Source organism: Sceloporus occidentalis, unplaced genomic scaffold, assembly GCF_023333645.1.
Source record: "Sceloporus occidentalis isolate IW3139 unplaced genomic scaffold, rSceOcc1.0.p SCAF_106, whole genome shotgun sequence".
NCBI classification, from domain to species: Eukaryota; Metazoa; Chordata; class Lepidosauria; order Squamata; family Phrynosomatidae; genus Sceloporus; species Sceloporus occidentalis.
In genome coordinates this window covers 1,054,435-1,069,783 of record NW_028317086.1, presented here as the reverse complement: position 1 = coordinate 1,069,783, position 15,349 = coordinate 1,054,435, and the positions used below count along the sequence as shown (strand labels likewise).

The 15,349-nt window shown below is 37.5% G+C and overlaps 1 protein-coding gene across 1 annotated transcript; it reads left to right on the top strand.

Annotated features, from left to right (window-relative positions):
- LOC149283314 (ferric reductase 1-like) lies at positions 1–15,076 on the top strand. The gene is made up of 16 exons (XM_089497702.1): positions 1–7; positions 1,269–1,339; positions 3,259–3,454; positions 4,008–4,144; positions 4,871–4,962; positions 7,415–7,475; positions 7,976–8,416; positions 8,776–8,800; positions 10,050–10,169; positions 10,546–10,658; positions 11,289–11,375; positions 12,238–12,335; positions 12,792–12,850; positions 13,496–13,630; positions 14,310–14,353; positions 14,987–15,076. Exons 1-16 carry the CDS (start codon positions 1–3, stop codon positions 15,074–15,076), a joined length of 1,776 nt encoding a protein of 591 aa, XP_089353828.1.
- Positions 15,077–15,349: the final 273 nt, after the last annotated feature.

The following is a 15,349-nucleotide window of genomic DNA, read 5'->3' as shown; positions in this document are numbered from 1 at the left end:
ATGGCTGGTAAAAGGTAAAACATAAAACCGACAAGCAGACTTGGCCAAAGTTGCACATTCTAGTTGTTACATATTATTAATCATAACAGGAATCCACAGTATTTTTGGGAAGGGGGCAAAATATGAGCCATATCCAAGTGGCAGGGCAAACAGTGTATGTGTAGGGACTTTTGAAGGGGAGAAGCAAGTGCCCCCTTTTTGGTTTGCTCACTATGTGCATCCATTAATTGGCTACAGTCAATGAGTGCAGCAGGTTTAGCTTTTTCTCCATCTAGGACATAAATGATAATATGTGTCTTGCTTATTAGTACGGAATTATCTGCATTGCCATTAAAATTTCCAACAGAAGAAAGTTATGTTTGAAATTGCTACTTAAACACTGAGGTGAGCGAGAACTGGGACCGGTAAGCTGAACCATGTCAATTTAGTAGCAAACAGCAGAAAGTTGTAACATAATGCTTTTGGTTGATCAGTTTTTGGATATATGAGTTTATGCATATATGAGTGTAGGTAGTAGGGATCCACCAGAGTAGGGGTACAGTGCGGACCCCCTGGATATTAGGGAACAGTTGTTCTTAAGTCATCAACGCTGATACTCACAAAGTACACTCAATGACAGCTGTGGAATATCTGCTTCATTTGTCCTTCTAGAAGATTTCAATTTCTGCTTGTTATATAAAATCAGCAGCAGAGATAAGGTTGCCACATACAGTTGCCAATATTTGTTAATGAACATCAGTAAAAAATAAAATGGAACTTTATGCTACTAGGAATAAGGTGCACGTAATAACTCTTTCGGTATGGTTATTGAACACAGCCGGGAAGTTTAATCATCAAAATGTTAATCATTTTTAGCCAGTCTCTTTAATACCTCAAGGCAGTGATTTAAATGTGCACAGATTCAGTCTACTCCAAATGTTGTCTTCCAACCCTGTGCAAGGTCACACCAACCCAATTAAAAAAATAAAGGTTGAAAACACAAAACATACTGACTTTTGTAAAATGATTATTCCATTATTTAATTTGTACCCAAATAGCACAGGATCCTCACCACAGAATGATCAGAACCTCAGATGAAAATCAATTAGAAGATACAAATTTCAGGAGAAACATTCGGCTCCATATATAAACTTGGTGAAGAATTAATGTTAAAGAAAAAAACAAGCACTGATAGAAAAACATGCAAAACGTTATATTTGTGTGTCCCGTGATCTAGTTGATCATTCTGTCATTTTACCAAACAAGGTGTTACTCTTTTTGATCCTCAGGATCATATCGTTACTCTGGCCGATGTAAAAGTCTTCATTCCAGACTTCAGAGGCAAACATACAGTGACAAAGTGAGTAAGAATATATTTCTGTGACCTTGACCTTGTGGTCACTCTACAATGTCATAATACCATTAAAAGTCTTTTAAATTAAGCATCCAAGCTTGTTGGTAGCCAAGTGTATACTTGCAATGGTAACGTGAGAAAATATATATACCTTCTTAGAGCACCAGAAAACCAGATGGCGAGAGTACATACCTAAAATTTTCCCTTAGTCCTCCAGTTCTATGACAAAAGCTATGAGCCAGCGTGTTCTTTTAGGAGGCAGACAGAAGTACATTAATAGAAAATAATATGATATGTCACAATGTAAAATCCAAGAGCCATTGTCATCAGCTTCTTGCGATTAATCCAGCTCTTTGCAGTCCTTGGATGATCTAATTTTCACTTGGACATAATATTATCTTTCATGACTCAACCCTTAATGAGCACTATACGTAGCTCTACCTTTATTAACTGAGTGCATCTCTTTTTCACAGTAAAACAAACCATTTTGGGGATTCAGTTGAGAAAATTGAAAGTAAAATCACTATTTCCTAGTCTTTATGTTTAAAAAAGAATTGATTATGTTCAATCCACTTTTTTGATGTAACCATTATTCATCACACTGTACAACCTTGAAGATTCTGAGATACTACCCTGGCATCAAAGGGATTCCCTGCCTCTACTGTCTACTCATTGGAAAATGGCCTTACGTCTTCATCCTCATAAGAAATAAAAAAACAGTTACCTTTTATAGAGTTTTTTCTATACACTATACAACATTTTATAGATTTGTATTACTCTGTAAATCTACTGAGTGCTTTGGTAAGGAAAGCTGATTCTATGTTTAGTTGCACTTGAACTTTAATTTATATTCCATTTTTGATCAGACAAGAAAATATTTTTTAAAGCGATATTGTCAAGCTGTTTCTCAGCTTGTTGATTATTTTGAAAATGATAGATTTGCAAATATAATGCAATATTGTACACAGAAAGATGTTGTAAGACAGCAAACATATTTTTGCAAATAGCATACCACAACTGTAGTTATCCTGAGCTTTAGCAAGTACAGATTGTGCGTTACAACAAAAAAGGATGCAATCAAAGGAGTGTGGAAATGTTGTAAAACTATAAAAACTCCATTAGTTTACAAGACAATAAAGTTTGCACATGTTTGCTTAGGAGCCACTATGGTAAAGTTAGTATTGAATAAGCCAGGAGTATGATCATATCATGGCTCATAAGACATACTTCAGAAATGAAAAATGCCTGATATTCTTCATAGAAGCCTCTTTAGTTACCCATTGTCAAAAAAATGGCTTTGCTCAGAAGCAGTATAACTCAACATAAATCTTGGGAGCTTTCTAATGTACTGTGCATCCCCCTGGAAGAGTATTATCCAAGTGGTAGTCTGCAGTTGACTGGATGGGCTGCTGTGGGTTCCAGGCAGGCCCAAACCTAATGTCTGATTCTACCTTATTCAAAAGTTCAAAGGAAGAGCAAAAGTCACCAGACCAGCCAAATCTCACACAGCCTCTGTCTTTTATTAGTATTCTTTCAATAATCACCAGACTCTATTGAAGGAAGTCAACTGCATTGGATTGGGTGAACTTCAGCAAACCCACATTTCCTGAAAATCTTCTGGGTTCCTCATAATATATAAGAGAACGGAGAGGGCTTCCGCCAACTTTTTTTTTGTTTGTTTTTAATGATAAATAATGCAATAGTTGGATAAGAGCAGCATTTCTCAGAAGAAAAAAAAACACTCCATTGGCTTTACTTGTTGGCTGATTCACATGTGGCACCATGTGTGCCCAGGTAAATATGGTCTAGCGTTACTTAATACTGACTAGTGCTAGAGGCAGCTAATGTCAGAACCCAACAATTTTATCAATGGTCTGCCTCTGGGAAAAAAAAATATATTTTGTCAGGCTTTCACTTTTTTTCAGATGAGGTTTAGTGGCTTTGTTGTTCTTTTCTTTGGACTCCACATTACCCATGTCACCTGCTATAGTTCAGGACTTGTCAATGTAGCATGTGAAACTATGACACCAAGACATGCCAGCAACTCTCCTCAAACAAGTGAGCCGCCATACACAGTGTTTGCATCTAACTACTCATTCAGCCCTGGAGACCACATCACAGGTAAGTACATTAGTCACTCCATATGTGTTTACATTGGTACTGTGTTAGACTTTATGGACAGTAGGTTAGAGATTTCCCTTGTTTCCGCAACTTATTCTATTGGCTTATATCATGGCAGTGAGTTTCCCGGAGTTTCAGAAAAATCCATGGCAACCATTTATGTACCTCACATCTCACCAAGGCCTGAGGTACCCCATCATTGTTAGCTGCGGCCCCCCTCGAGGAAACCTTCTGGAAGTCCCTTTGAGGAATGTGGCCCAAAAATAAAAAGATTGAGTGATCCTACTACAAATGACAGCCACTTCACTCGATGATATAACTAGCGTCTAGCGGTACTAGATTAAATCATTTCATCGCCGCAGAGGCGGGTCAGAGTATAATACTGAATATCCAGCATCTGCTTGTTAAGTCAGTAATTCCTTGTTGTACCTGCACGTAATAGACGATCTGATTGATAAGTGATTTTTTTGTAAGGGATTTTTTTTATATAATTTGAGGTTTCTGGAAGTTTATTAGTTTTCTAATAATGTTTTTATATTTGCCCCTTCTGCAGTTACCCTTCAAGCAAACCCAGATGTATTCTTCAAAGGATTCCTTCTTCAGGCACGCTCTGTGCCAGGAAATAATATTGTTGGGTATTTTAATGTGACGGACTCCAATGCTCAGACCCTTAGCTGTAGTAACACAGAAGTGAGTAGTATTGTGAGTGTATCCCTCACCCTAAGCCCTAACACACCCTATTCTTGGTAACTTTCTTTTTGTATGTTACCAATATTTACACTCAACATGCTAAATCAGAATTGAGCAGCTATTTACTGCGTAGCAAACCTCAGCTGTAATTCCTGAGGCGTGCAGTCACGGCCTAACAATACATTGGGGTTATCCATCACGCGATGCAAATTCACATTATTTACATAGCAACCAATGTAATGGTTGCTCTACTGTGACCAATTTACACCAGGGCCGTTCTTTATACATAACCTTAGGTATGTGTGTTTTGTGAGTTTGCAAAATAACATGATATATCTATTGTGGCATAAACAGTCGGCAAAAGGAGACATAACCAATGGCAATGGCGTGTATAATACACAAATCATTAATGGTTTAGCAGTCAAAGTTTTAGCTAGATTTTAGATTATGAGTAAAATTTAATTTTCCCTTTAAATTAGCGAAGTTTTACCCCAATATTTGTTTTTAGCTTGATAAAAATAATTTCTATTGTGTAACCTCATAAGGGAGGTTGGTACCATTCAATAAGTGAGGTAGTAAAAGACAGCCTTCATTTCATAGTTTATTAGTGATGAAGCATAAATGCATACAGAAGAATTTAATCAAGTGATGTAGACCTAGGCCATGTTTATTCTTGTACAAATAAAGGGTTTTTTTGTACCGCTGAGCATGTGGTCTTTTTATCAGGCCTCAGCTGTCAGTCACACCAGTGCCATCAACAAGGCCAATATTTCAGCACTGTGGACAGCACCAATGGCTTCTGGGGATGTAAACTTTAGGTAAGTGAGCTGTAACTGTTAAATCGCATATTTTTACATTGTTACTATTCAAATATTGCTATTATGTCCTGTCATTATTGATTTGAATACCGTATGTTCAATGATTTGAACAAACACAGGAAAACTTGCTGGTGATGTGTGTGAGTTATTCCACCATTAAGGTTTACAAAGGGATGGGGTGACATGGACAACAAGATGATTATCTGACCAGTTGTCCAATAATTTGTTGAAATAAGAACGGTAGCTTTTTTGGAACAGGTCCCATTGGGATAAACTGATTACACGTGTACATAGGTGCTACAAGTGTTATATTTAGAAGACACTTTGCAATGTTCTGTAGCCAATCGAGTTTGTCTATGCATTCATTGGAAGGTCATTTGTAAGTCTGGGTTTCTGAGCATCTACATAAAGCTTGAGCCCATATATCTCTGTTGAGTGCGTATGATACTCATCTACAAATGCTAAAGTATTAACATCAGTGATACAAAATGCCAGGTCAACTGGGCTGTCCTTGAATATTGTGTAGGTCACTGTTCCAAAAAACCAAATCCTTAAAGGGCATTGCTTTAACACCCATGAGTGACTTTGCTAAAGTCAGCAATGCCATGCACAAACTGTATGAGCAGTAACCCTGTATTGCTCAAAGTTAAAACCGACCTAGATTTATCAATTACTTTTCCTGCTAAAATATATTACCATAGTTAATCAATAACTAAGTATCTAAAGACTTATTCGTATTCAATAGATATTTCTTTCAGTCACGTCCTTCAGGTATTTCTGCCAGTCATTAACATACACAGGCTTGCCTGTTTGCTTTTTGATATGTTTTTTTTCACAGTTGCCTGGGTACAATGTCACATTTTGGTCTCTTGCCCTTTCTGAAGTCTCTAAAAAGACACCCGAATATAAGTTGGGGTATATATATATATATATATATATATATATATATATATATATACTGTATATTAACTTTTTATTCCTATATTTAGGTGGCATTAAGCTGGGGAGCTGCTTGACTTATAAAACATCTGGTGCTTGAGACTATTTAAAGAACCAGAAAAATCACACACACACACACACACACAGATAATCTAGTGACATTGCACATTTCAAAAACATGCATCAATTTAGCATGATTTGGCTAGCACATTGTACAAAAGTACATTTTATCTCCGGCATATATCATATGTCCAAAAGTATGTGGACACCTGCCATCACGTCCATATTAGCTTCTTGGACATCCCATTCCAAAGCATGCAGTTGCACCACCATCACTTAATCTGACTTTGGGGATGTATACATACCTTTGGTCATCTAGTAAAATCTAGCATTTGCAGATGACGTGTTAGCTTTCCCATTCCTATAGTCTTAAGATAGTTACAGCCTTTGTCTGCTCCATTTGCTGTAGCCAGCAAATAATTAACAGAGATAAATAAGACACTTCATTTACTTAATTACTAAACACAATCACTTGGCGAGGACCGGACATCTGGCACATTGGGCCGATCAGGTTCAGTAGTGTGTGGCCAGTGGCTAGATATGCCCTGTCAAATGCTTTGTGAGCCGCACTTAACATCATTAGGTGGCCACTGGCCTTAAAGTGCCAGAGCTGCCTCATTATCCCCTGTCTGGCCCTTTGCTTCATTTCTTAATAGTACAAATAGATGTACAAAAACATGTCTCAAGTATTTTTATTAAAATGTGTCACAATATTGGTAGAGTTATGGAACAATTTGTACCCTATTCTTTACAAAGATATGGTAACTTGTAAAAACAGAGAATGGGTTAATTTTAAACAGCATTTTTTCCTCACACAGACTGCAAAAATGATGTGAATGTGTGAATTATTTGTTATCACTTTGTAACACTGGTTATTACCACAGGGCATAATTATTTTCTATTTATGCACAGATAGTAATTTTGTAACTTTGTTTATTTCACTTAATGAATGCTTACATTATAAATATTAGCTTTTGGACAACTGAGTCGCAGAAGATATACAGAGACTCAGGTATATACTGTATGATTTTGATTCTCTTAAAGCAATTTTCCCAAAAGGAGTTTGTGCATATTATACACACATGCAGCAACACACCTGCATATTGCATACAAGAACATACAATACTTCACAACACTCAAATTATATCAGTGAATTACAAAGTTTCTTCCTTAAATGCTTTGTTCACGTGTATCTAATCTTATCTTATATAATATAACCACTAATATAGGCATTACATGCCTTCATTCTCATGAATACCTCACTTATCTTATCCTGCCCTAAAGTATTTGAAAGTAAAGCTAACAGTACTATAAAAGTGTTATGATATTCCATGAACTTACAATAAGATACATTTTTCCCCGTATTTTTACTTATGGTTGATTGTGGATGTCTTTCATGTCTTTTCTGGTGGCGGTAGTGTGATGACTAACATGTTATTGCTCTTTGGTGTAGAGTCACGTTTGTCCAGTCAGGACCTATGTTCTGGGTTGGAGTTGAAAGTCCTCTTCTTACAGTAAGTATTTTTAAAATTCATCTAAAGCTTCTGTATTCAAAGTATTGGTTTGAAAACCAGATTCCTAAAACTTTTAGATTGTGTTTCTTGCTTTATTACATATTAGCATATAGTGAAGGGGAACATTTTAGTTTCAACTGTTGGGTGACTCTTAGTCCTCATTTGCTATTGTGGGACTGCTGGTAGACAAGACATGTTACTTTACTGCAACTCTAATTTAAAAGCCAATGACAGTGTGAAAATCCAAGTGCTGTTGTGGAGGCATCCAGCCATGAAACACAGGGGTCGCTGTGTCTTAGTTTAGCCCTGATAACTGTTTGGTTCACTATTGTTGTCTTAGTGACAAACTACAAGAGAAACACATATAATTTCCCCAATCATGATATTATCCTTAAAATTAAGGGGAATGCAGGACATATGTGATAGATTATTTATGTATGTAGATGGAGAACCGCACAACTTGGAAAAATAATATTATGTGCTTCATTTTCTAACTGTAGGTGGTATCTAGTTCCAGCCCACCTACTAACTCCACCTCAGCTTTGCCATCATTGTCACCAACAAACCATTATGCTACCAGCAGCTCAAGTCCTTCAAACGTCTCTACTTCAACCTTGCCAACATTGTCACCGTCAACGTATTATGTTACCAACAGCTCCAGCCCATCGAACATCACCACTTTCAATTTCACTTCAGATGCACCAACTATGTCCCAAACGACTCTTCGTGTTGCTACCAGCCTTCCTCCCACTCACATCTCTAGTTCGTTATGTGGCACACAGAAGGTTTGTTTCAGTAGCCCATCAGATTGTGACCCTTCCAAAAGTATTAACTGCTTCTTCATGTCCTCTTCTCCAGTCAATGGTGGTGGATATCAGTTGGAGATCAGTGGGCCATCGGATGGATATGTGGCCATTGGGTTTTCAGATGACAAAATGATGGTAAGACCTTTAGGATGTATATATTTATTATCTTGACATTTTTGTTAAAGGGATGTCATAAACCATAAAACAACGCTTAGATTTGTCGTGGGGTATACATTATTTTTCTGAGGGCATTGTACAATTTATTCATGCATATGTCAGCATAACCCAAAAAGGGGGCCTTTTTTGGGCAAGGACTTGTGTTTGTGGCAAATCAGTAAGATAGGACTTGGATATAAATGAAAAAATTCAGTAAATACTGGTTGTTTTGAGAAAACATAATTCAAGCAGCATTTTCTTTTTGAAAGCAATTATTATTGGTTTAATATTATGTAACAAAGTACAATTTACTTAATAGCTATTATTTTGTATTTCAGGGTAATGATGACATTTATATCTGTGGTATGAATTCAGCTGGAGGGGTTGGGATTCAACATGCATATTCAGAAGGGAGATCCCGACCTCAAACTCTAAGCCTAGTGAGATTTTTTTCTTTCTTTTTTTGTTAAATGAGACTGTGACTGCACTCTACCCTAGATCTAAACAACAGCAACAAATGACTGGACAGGAAATGTACTCATAAGCCTAAAATTACATCCTGGGTACACATCCTAGAGATGCACCCTGTGTCATTATATATATGGTTGTAGGTGGACAGTATGTGAGATGTGGCAGAACATTTCATATTTATCCCCACATGCTTGACAACTCTTATTTAGCTACAAATGTTGTAATAATACAACTCCTACTTGTATCTTCTATTCATTAGATGATCGCTAATACAGGCATACTTATAAATGGACTAATGCCTGTGCCACAAGATACAAACAACCAATACATTTCCACATTTCCACACAGACTTACATGCCCTTTGTCCTTACTCACTAGGGTGACGTGCAAGTTAATCTGGCATCGTATAGTAGTGGGTTGATGCAGTGTTCATTTGTTTCAAGAAACAACATCTCAACACAACAACCTTCTCAACAAACCAGGTCCCTCAACAGTTCATATTATATACTCATGGCATATGGGGCCTCAAACAATGGTGAGTTATATTGATCATTTCATAATGAATTAATGGATAGAGGATTTTTATAATTAACTAAATACATAAATCCTAAACACTCTCTGTGGTAGTTCTCCTGCATTTGAGTCTTATTATCCAATCTATTACAGTTTACAGAGGTAAATGCTCACTGTTCCATTGGATGGCATAGGTATTTCCTATTTTGATGGGAACCTCCCTACTATTGTAGGGAAGAAAACAACTTACCCTAATACAAGTCACAGCAGAAAACTTTTAATAAGGTGTATCCTGTGGTCAAGAATAATAATTACAATGACAACAGAAAATGTAATGACATTTCTTGGTTACTGTAAATTACTTATGTGTTACTAGATTGTATTGTAGGAATCCACAAGTTAGTGCAGTGCTCCATTTCCATCTAAGCAATGCTCCCCCTTCAATCCTGAGAGTCCTGCCTCAGCTCCATGACCATTGTTTACTTGGGTTAGAAGTTTTAAGATGCTCAATGGCAATGGCTTTTTTGAGCATAAGGGCACACAAACTGAATAGACAGTAGAGAATTGAGTTGATCTTCATGTTAAGTCTTCAGTGGCTAACCTTTGGTTTGGGATTTTTGTTCTCAAGGGCAGATACAGTATCATGGCACAACTGGGACCTTCATCAGTGACACCAAAGTAGATCTTTCTGTGGCATCTAATGTGACAACTGCTTCATTTGGTGTTAGCCCTTTGGTCAAGGCTCATGGTTAGTATCATCTTCTTATTCTTATACAAGCACCTATACAAACAAATAGAATACACAAAATTTGACTATAATACAAAACTACAAGTTGGAAAAAGGTTATGAAACAATTCAATTGCACCAAATTCCTAGTTGAAAACTCATGAGTTTCTCAGACCCACTGATCATTCTTCATGAACTTCACAGAAACCCATTTAACTTGGGAGCCAATAAGAGATACCAGCTGTGTCTGCATGGTATACTTTTTTTCTTTTTAATAAAATATATTGCTAGAGATACTGGCCTGGTGTGTTAAACCCACCCTAAAGAAAATGTAGATTAAATTCACACTCTATGAACTAACTTTTTAGCTGGGCTCTGTGTTCTCTAATGACTGCAGGATCCCTGATGCTTATTGCTTGGATGACTACTGGTAGTTTGGGGATGATCTTTGCACGGTACATGAAGGTCTCTGCCAAGCAGCTGGTGTTAGGCAAAGCTATCTGGTTCCAGGTATGTGTCAGAAGGTTCCTAGATTTTTGTATATGGACAATTTGTTATATTCATGCCTGGCTTGGTATGGAGCTCCTGGAATCTACCTTATGCCCCCTTCCACAGCTATTGTGTACTATAGGACATGCTCTGAACATTTTCGAGATATTCTACACAGATTTTGCTACTAACTCTAAACATATTTAATAAAATTACCACTTAATGATTCATAGATGAATCCCCACAACTGCTGCAGCCAGGGCTGCTTTAAATTCCTAATGGGTGCGGGTGTTTTAATAGTGGCTCCCTTTCCTGAAGATTACAGCACAAAACCACTACTAGTAAGAAGTTAAAAAACACTCAACCTCTGTGTGTTGCCTACCACTGGCTGCCTTGGTAGTCTTCCTTTGGAACTTGTTGCAAGAGTATGGCACGCCCTTGGATAGTGGTCTATCTGCTCTTGCCCACATTGTAATCTACAAGCCATCTCTTGATGGAGCAAAAAAGATTACTATACATGAGCAGAGTGGGGTTGTTCTCCATATGCCAAATTTGCATACCCTTCTGAAACAACTTATTAAGAGTACACACTAAAGAATAGGCTTGACTACTATACTATAACAACCGCAACCTTTTATTCTTTTTCGACAGTCTCATGTCGTTCTCATGGTTCTTACGGTGGCTGCAACAATAGCATCCTTTGTTATGGCGTTTGTACAGGCAAACGGGTGGAGCAATGTAAGTTTATCAACCAATGAAATATTTCCTCTTGTTACGCATGAATATCAAAATAAATCTATTACTATGTTAAACTTCTCCCTGGACTCTATACTTAATTATATGCTATAATTGAAGCCTATACAAATGATGCATGCAGGCAGAGCTATAGACCTATACAAGCCACCACTAATACAGGAAAGTACCTTTAATAAAACAATCGAGACCCCATGTCCAATATAAAACAATAAAAGTGGGTGAACTACTGTCCCCATCTTCCCTGTCTGCAGTAGGTTAGGGTAATAAATCAACCTTGAGGGGTATAGTGTCCCTTCCTATCTTTACCGTGCTTAGTGGGATGGGCGGGTTTAAAGTAATTAAACAATCCAGTCATCACCTACCCATTGGAATGGAAGGGTTAAAACATAACATTTTGGAGTCCTGTATAAAAACTAAACATCAAAATAAATAACAATTCCATACCTAATGGCAGTGGAATGGCTGCTGGTTGTGTTGACTGGCCCCAGGTGATTTGGGGATGAATTACATCCTCCATTTAACTAAATGGGTCCCTGAGGTTGATGAATTACTATTCACCTATCACACGTAGAGTGGGGAAGGAGGGTGAAATCACTTTGATCTTGTGGACCCCCTTTTCATTTTCAAGCAGAAAAATATTTCAATCACCTCTGTTTCTAACATTTTTAAGTTCTGTGCAACACCTCTTCAGATTCAAAGCAGAGTGGAATTTCCCAGAATATGTTTATGTTTAGAACCATATACTAGTCCTACATTGTATTGTACAATAATAAAAAAAAAAATTGCATGTTATATGTTGTTGCTGCTGCTGTCTACCTGACCTTCTTATTCCCATCCAATATAGTATGCCAACAACCATGCTATCATTGGGTGCATCGTCATGGGTCTAGCGTTCTTTCAGCCCATCATAGCTGTCTTTCGACCTTCACCTGAGAGCAGCCGGTTAGTAGTCAACAAAAACTGCAGTCGTTTGATTGCAGGGACAAATTTACACCTGAGGCACAAGTACTACAGTTCTCATGAACTATAAGTGAGAGCATTATCAATGGAGCTTAGGCAGAATGAAGGTGAGACATGAATAGCTAAGGAAAGTAGAGCAGAACTGGACTACTTCTTCCCAAATTTCAATCTCCTGATTAAATTATGTCAATGTTTCTCAACCTAAGTTAATCGTTCTCTAGATAAATAGTAATGTTGCAAGGTACAACTATGCTACAAGGCCCTCAGAAAAAGGATTACTACATATAGCATTTCACGTGATGCAAAGATTCATTATTGTTGCAACTAAAGACAGCCGGTAATTGTTATTGACTCATCTTACAGAACTAAAAAGATGTATTCCCCATTTATTTCTTTACCATGGTACTCATTCTGGCTTATTGCTTACACAACCCACAGGAGAGTCATCTTTAATTGGTTCCATGTCCTCAATGCCCTTGTGATGAAAGTTTTGGCAGGTGAGTGGCTAATCCCCTTTAATGATTTACAATAGGAGTCCTGAACTATGTAATGTCTGCATATTTGGGACTAGAGCACATAAAACTTCCATTTCCAATACAGCAATGAAGTTAATATAGGAACATGGTCTAAAACTACTTCCAAGCACAGAAGAAATCAGAAATAGCACTTTTTTATGGGCTCGGGTTGATACAGATTCAGCCTAACTGGGACCCTGTCTAGGACCATATTTCCAAAAGCAGAACATTAGATTGTGAATTAAATATGGTCCTCATAGACAACCAAGATCCTTATCAAGGCCCACCCCACTAAAATCTTAGCATAACCCACCTAAACATAGAGACATAGAAGTTGAGAGCAAATAAGAACTGTTCAGCTCATCTAGTCTGCCCTAATGTAGACACTTAATCAGTCTTTGGTCTCGTCATTGATTCAGCATAGCTTGAACAGTATCCCATTCATATTTAAATTCTCTCATTGTAGCTGCTCCATTTATCTTCTACCTTCTCTGTAAAGTAAAGCTACTTTTAGCCATGCCCAGCAAGAAATTATTTACATTATGGGGACATCTGATATGTACAGTAACTCTGCCCTTGATTAAGTTCATTATTTGTTATATTGCACCAAATTATTGTCTCTTGCAGTGGCCAACCTGTTCCTGGGGTTTCAGTTAATAAACGGCACATCTGGCTGGATGGTCAAGGTGATGGGAGGCTTTTTGGGCTGGGGAGCTCTAAACTTAATTCTCTTCGAGATCAACGCATTCCTGGCAAGGAAAGGTAACCTCAAAATAAATTGTCAATAAGCAAGGAATTTTAAAAAAAAGCATCAGTTATTAATAATTTTCACATAAACTGACATATCTATAGATCCATGCCATATTTTGTGAGGCTGGCAACTGGCAGCTGTTTCCTCATTAAGTTTAAATCTTGTAATGGTTAATTACACCCTAACCAATGCTTTGATGCAAGTTATTTGCATTTAGGAAACATTGCATTATAAATTCATAATTCCAATTCAGAATTGGGAAAAAAACGTAATCGCCTAAATCATTAAATTACAAAAAAAGTGTGAATATGAAAATCTCCTAAAACATAGCCAATGCTGCCACATTGATTCTGTTTTAATGACTTAACACCTAAATAAAAGAAATTTTGCCGATGGAAGGGCGCTTAATGTCAGTGTCATAATTCATTATGATTATCATTTGGCAACAACGTTAACATCCTTATGTATAATAATATAATGATTTTTAAACTTGCTGGGATTAACAAGTGTTGGACTTCATCCACAATATAAAGGAATTACTTTAAGGTATAAATGGAGAAAATGAAGCTCACACTGACATAGGATACGTGGTCAAGAGAGCAGTTTGGTAGCCATGTTGACCTGTTGACTTATTTATGGTCCTTCGATCTGGACCAGATGACCTAACTTCTTTGTGTTTCTTCTTTTCAGAAAAGAAGAAAACCTGGAATGCTAATGAAGACTCGGAAGGCTTGGTAAAATTATTTATTTCCTGTATGCTTAACTGTACTTAATAGTTGCAAAACTAAAGAGGTGTTTTCTACCGGACATAAACCTCTTACTTTTGTTGTAAATGTCGCTATACCCATAATTTATCTGCTTGTGGGACTCTCCCATTATTCGGACTCTAGTGTAGTTGCTGCACTGCCCCACCTTTGCAGGCAGTGGGGATCATGGGCCAGATGGAGAGACCTACACCTGACTGCCCAGGGAGCTGTAAAACCAATATAGATGTATGCATTGCAGTTCCCACTTGGCCACCTCATAATGCTCTGCAGCTGAGGTGGCTCTTCAGTTAGGTGGGGGGGTCATGCCTCTGTATCCACCTTCCAGTCCTATCTATCGTTATACCTAGCCAAACCGAACAACACAGGTGTCCCTATTTGGACACCTGAAATGTTGGGTCGAATGTGGTGTCTGTGGGTTGGAACTTTAACTCTCCTGCAAATCTCACTTTAAGTACATAGGAAGTAAGTCTCCAATATTGGACTGTTTTATGTGCTTATTGCAGTTAACCTGTTAGGTGAAGGGGAATATATACTAAAAAGAGAAAACACTCAACACATTCCCAGTTTGCTCTTTGATTCATATCCATTTTTTCCCCCTAGGTAAAATATGAGTTTTATCTGCTGCCTATTTACCTATGTGGGAATCTCGCATTCTTGATAGCACTGCTTGTGGGAATCGGACAATCGTAGGATGAAGTCCTCAAATCAGTTATACCCGAATTCAGAACCTACAACTTTTGAATTGCATGACTTATGAAGAAAAAGAGAATTAAGCATACAAAACAGAGGAGTGGGAATTACTAACACATGTAGCTGCTTTGTTATGGATCATCCTTTTACACCATTTAAAAATGTTCAAACTTACCAAATATGACCAATCATCCAGGAAGAGGTGGTCAGATGGAAATCTGCTCTATCAAACCATTGGTGGTTAATTGGTAGCACTCCAGCCGTTGTTGAACC

What these genes read in the sequence shown, in the direction of transcription:
- LOC149283314 (XM_089497702.1), top strand. An exon ending in CCCTTTGGTCAAGGCTCATG is followed by an intron (nt 10,170 to 10,545) that starts GTTAGTATCATC and finishes TAATGACTGCAG; the next exon opens with GATCCCTGATGCTTATTGCT. An exon ending in GCAAAGCTATCTGGTTCCAG is followed by an intron (nt 10,659 to 11,288) that starts GTATGTGTCAGA and finishes CTTTTTCGACAG; the next exon opens with TCTCATGTCGTTCTCATGGT.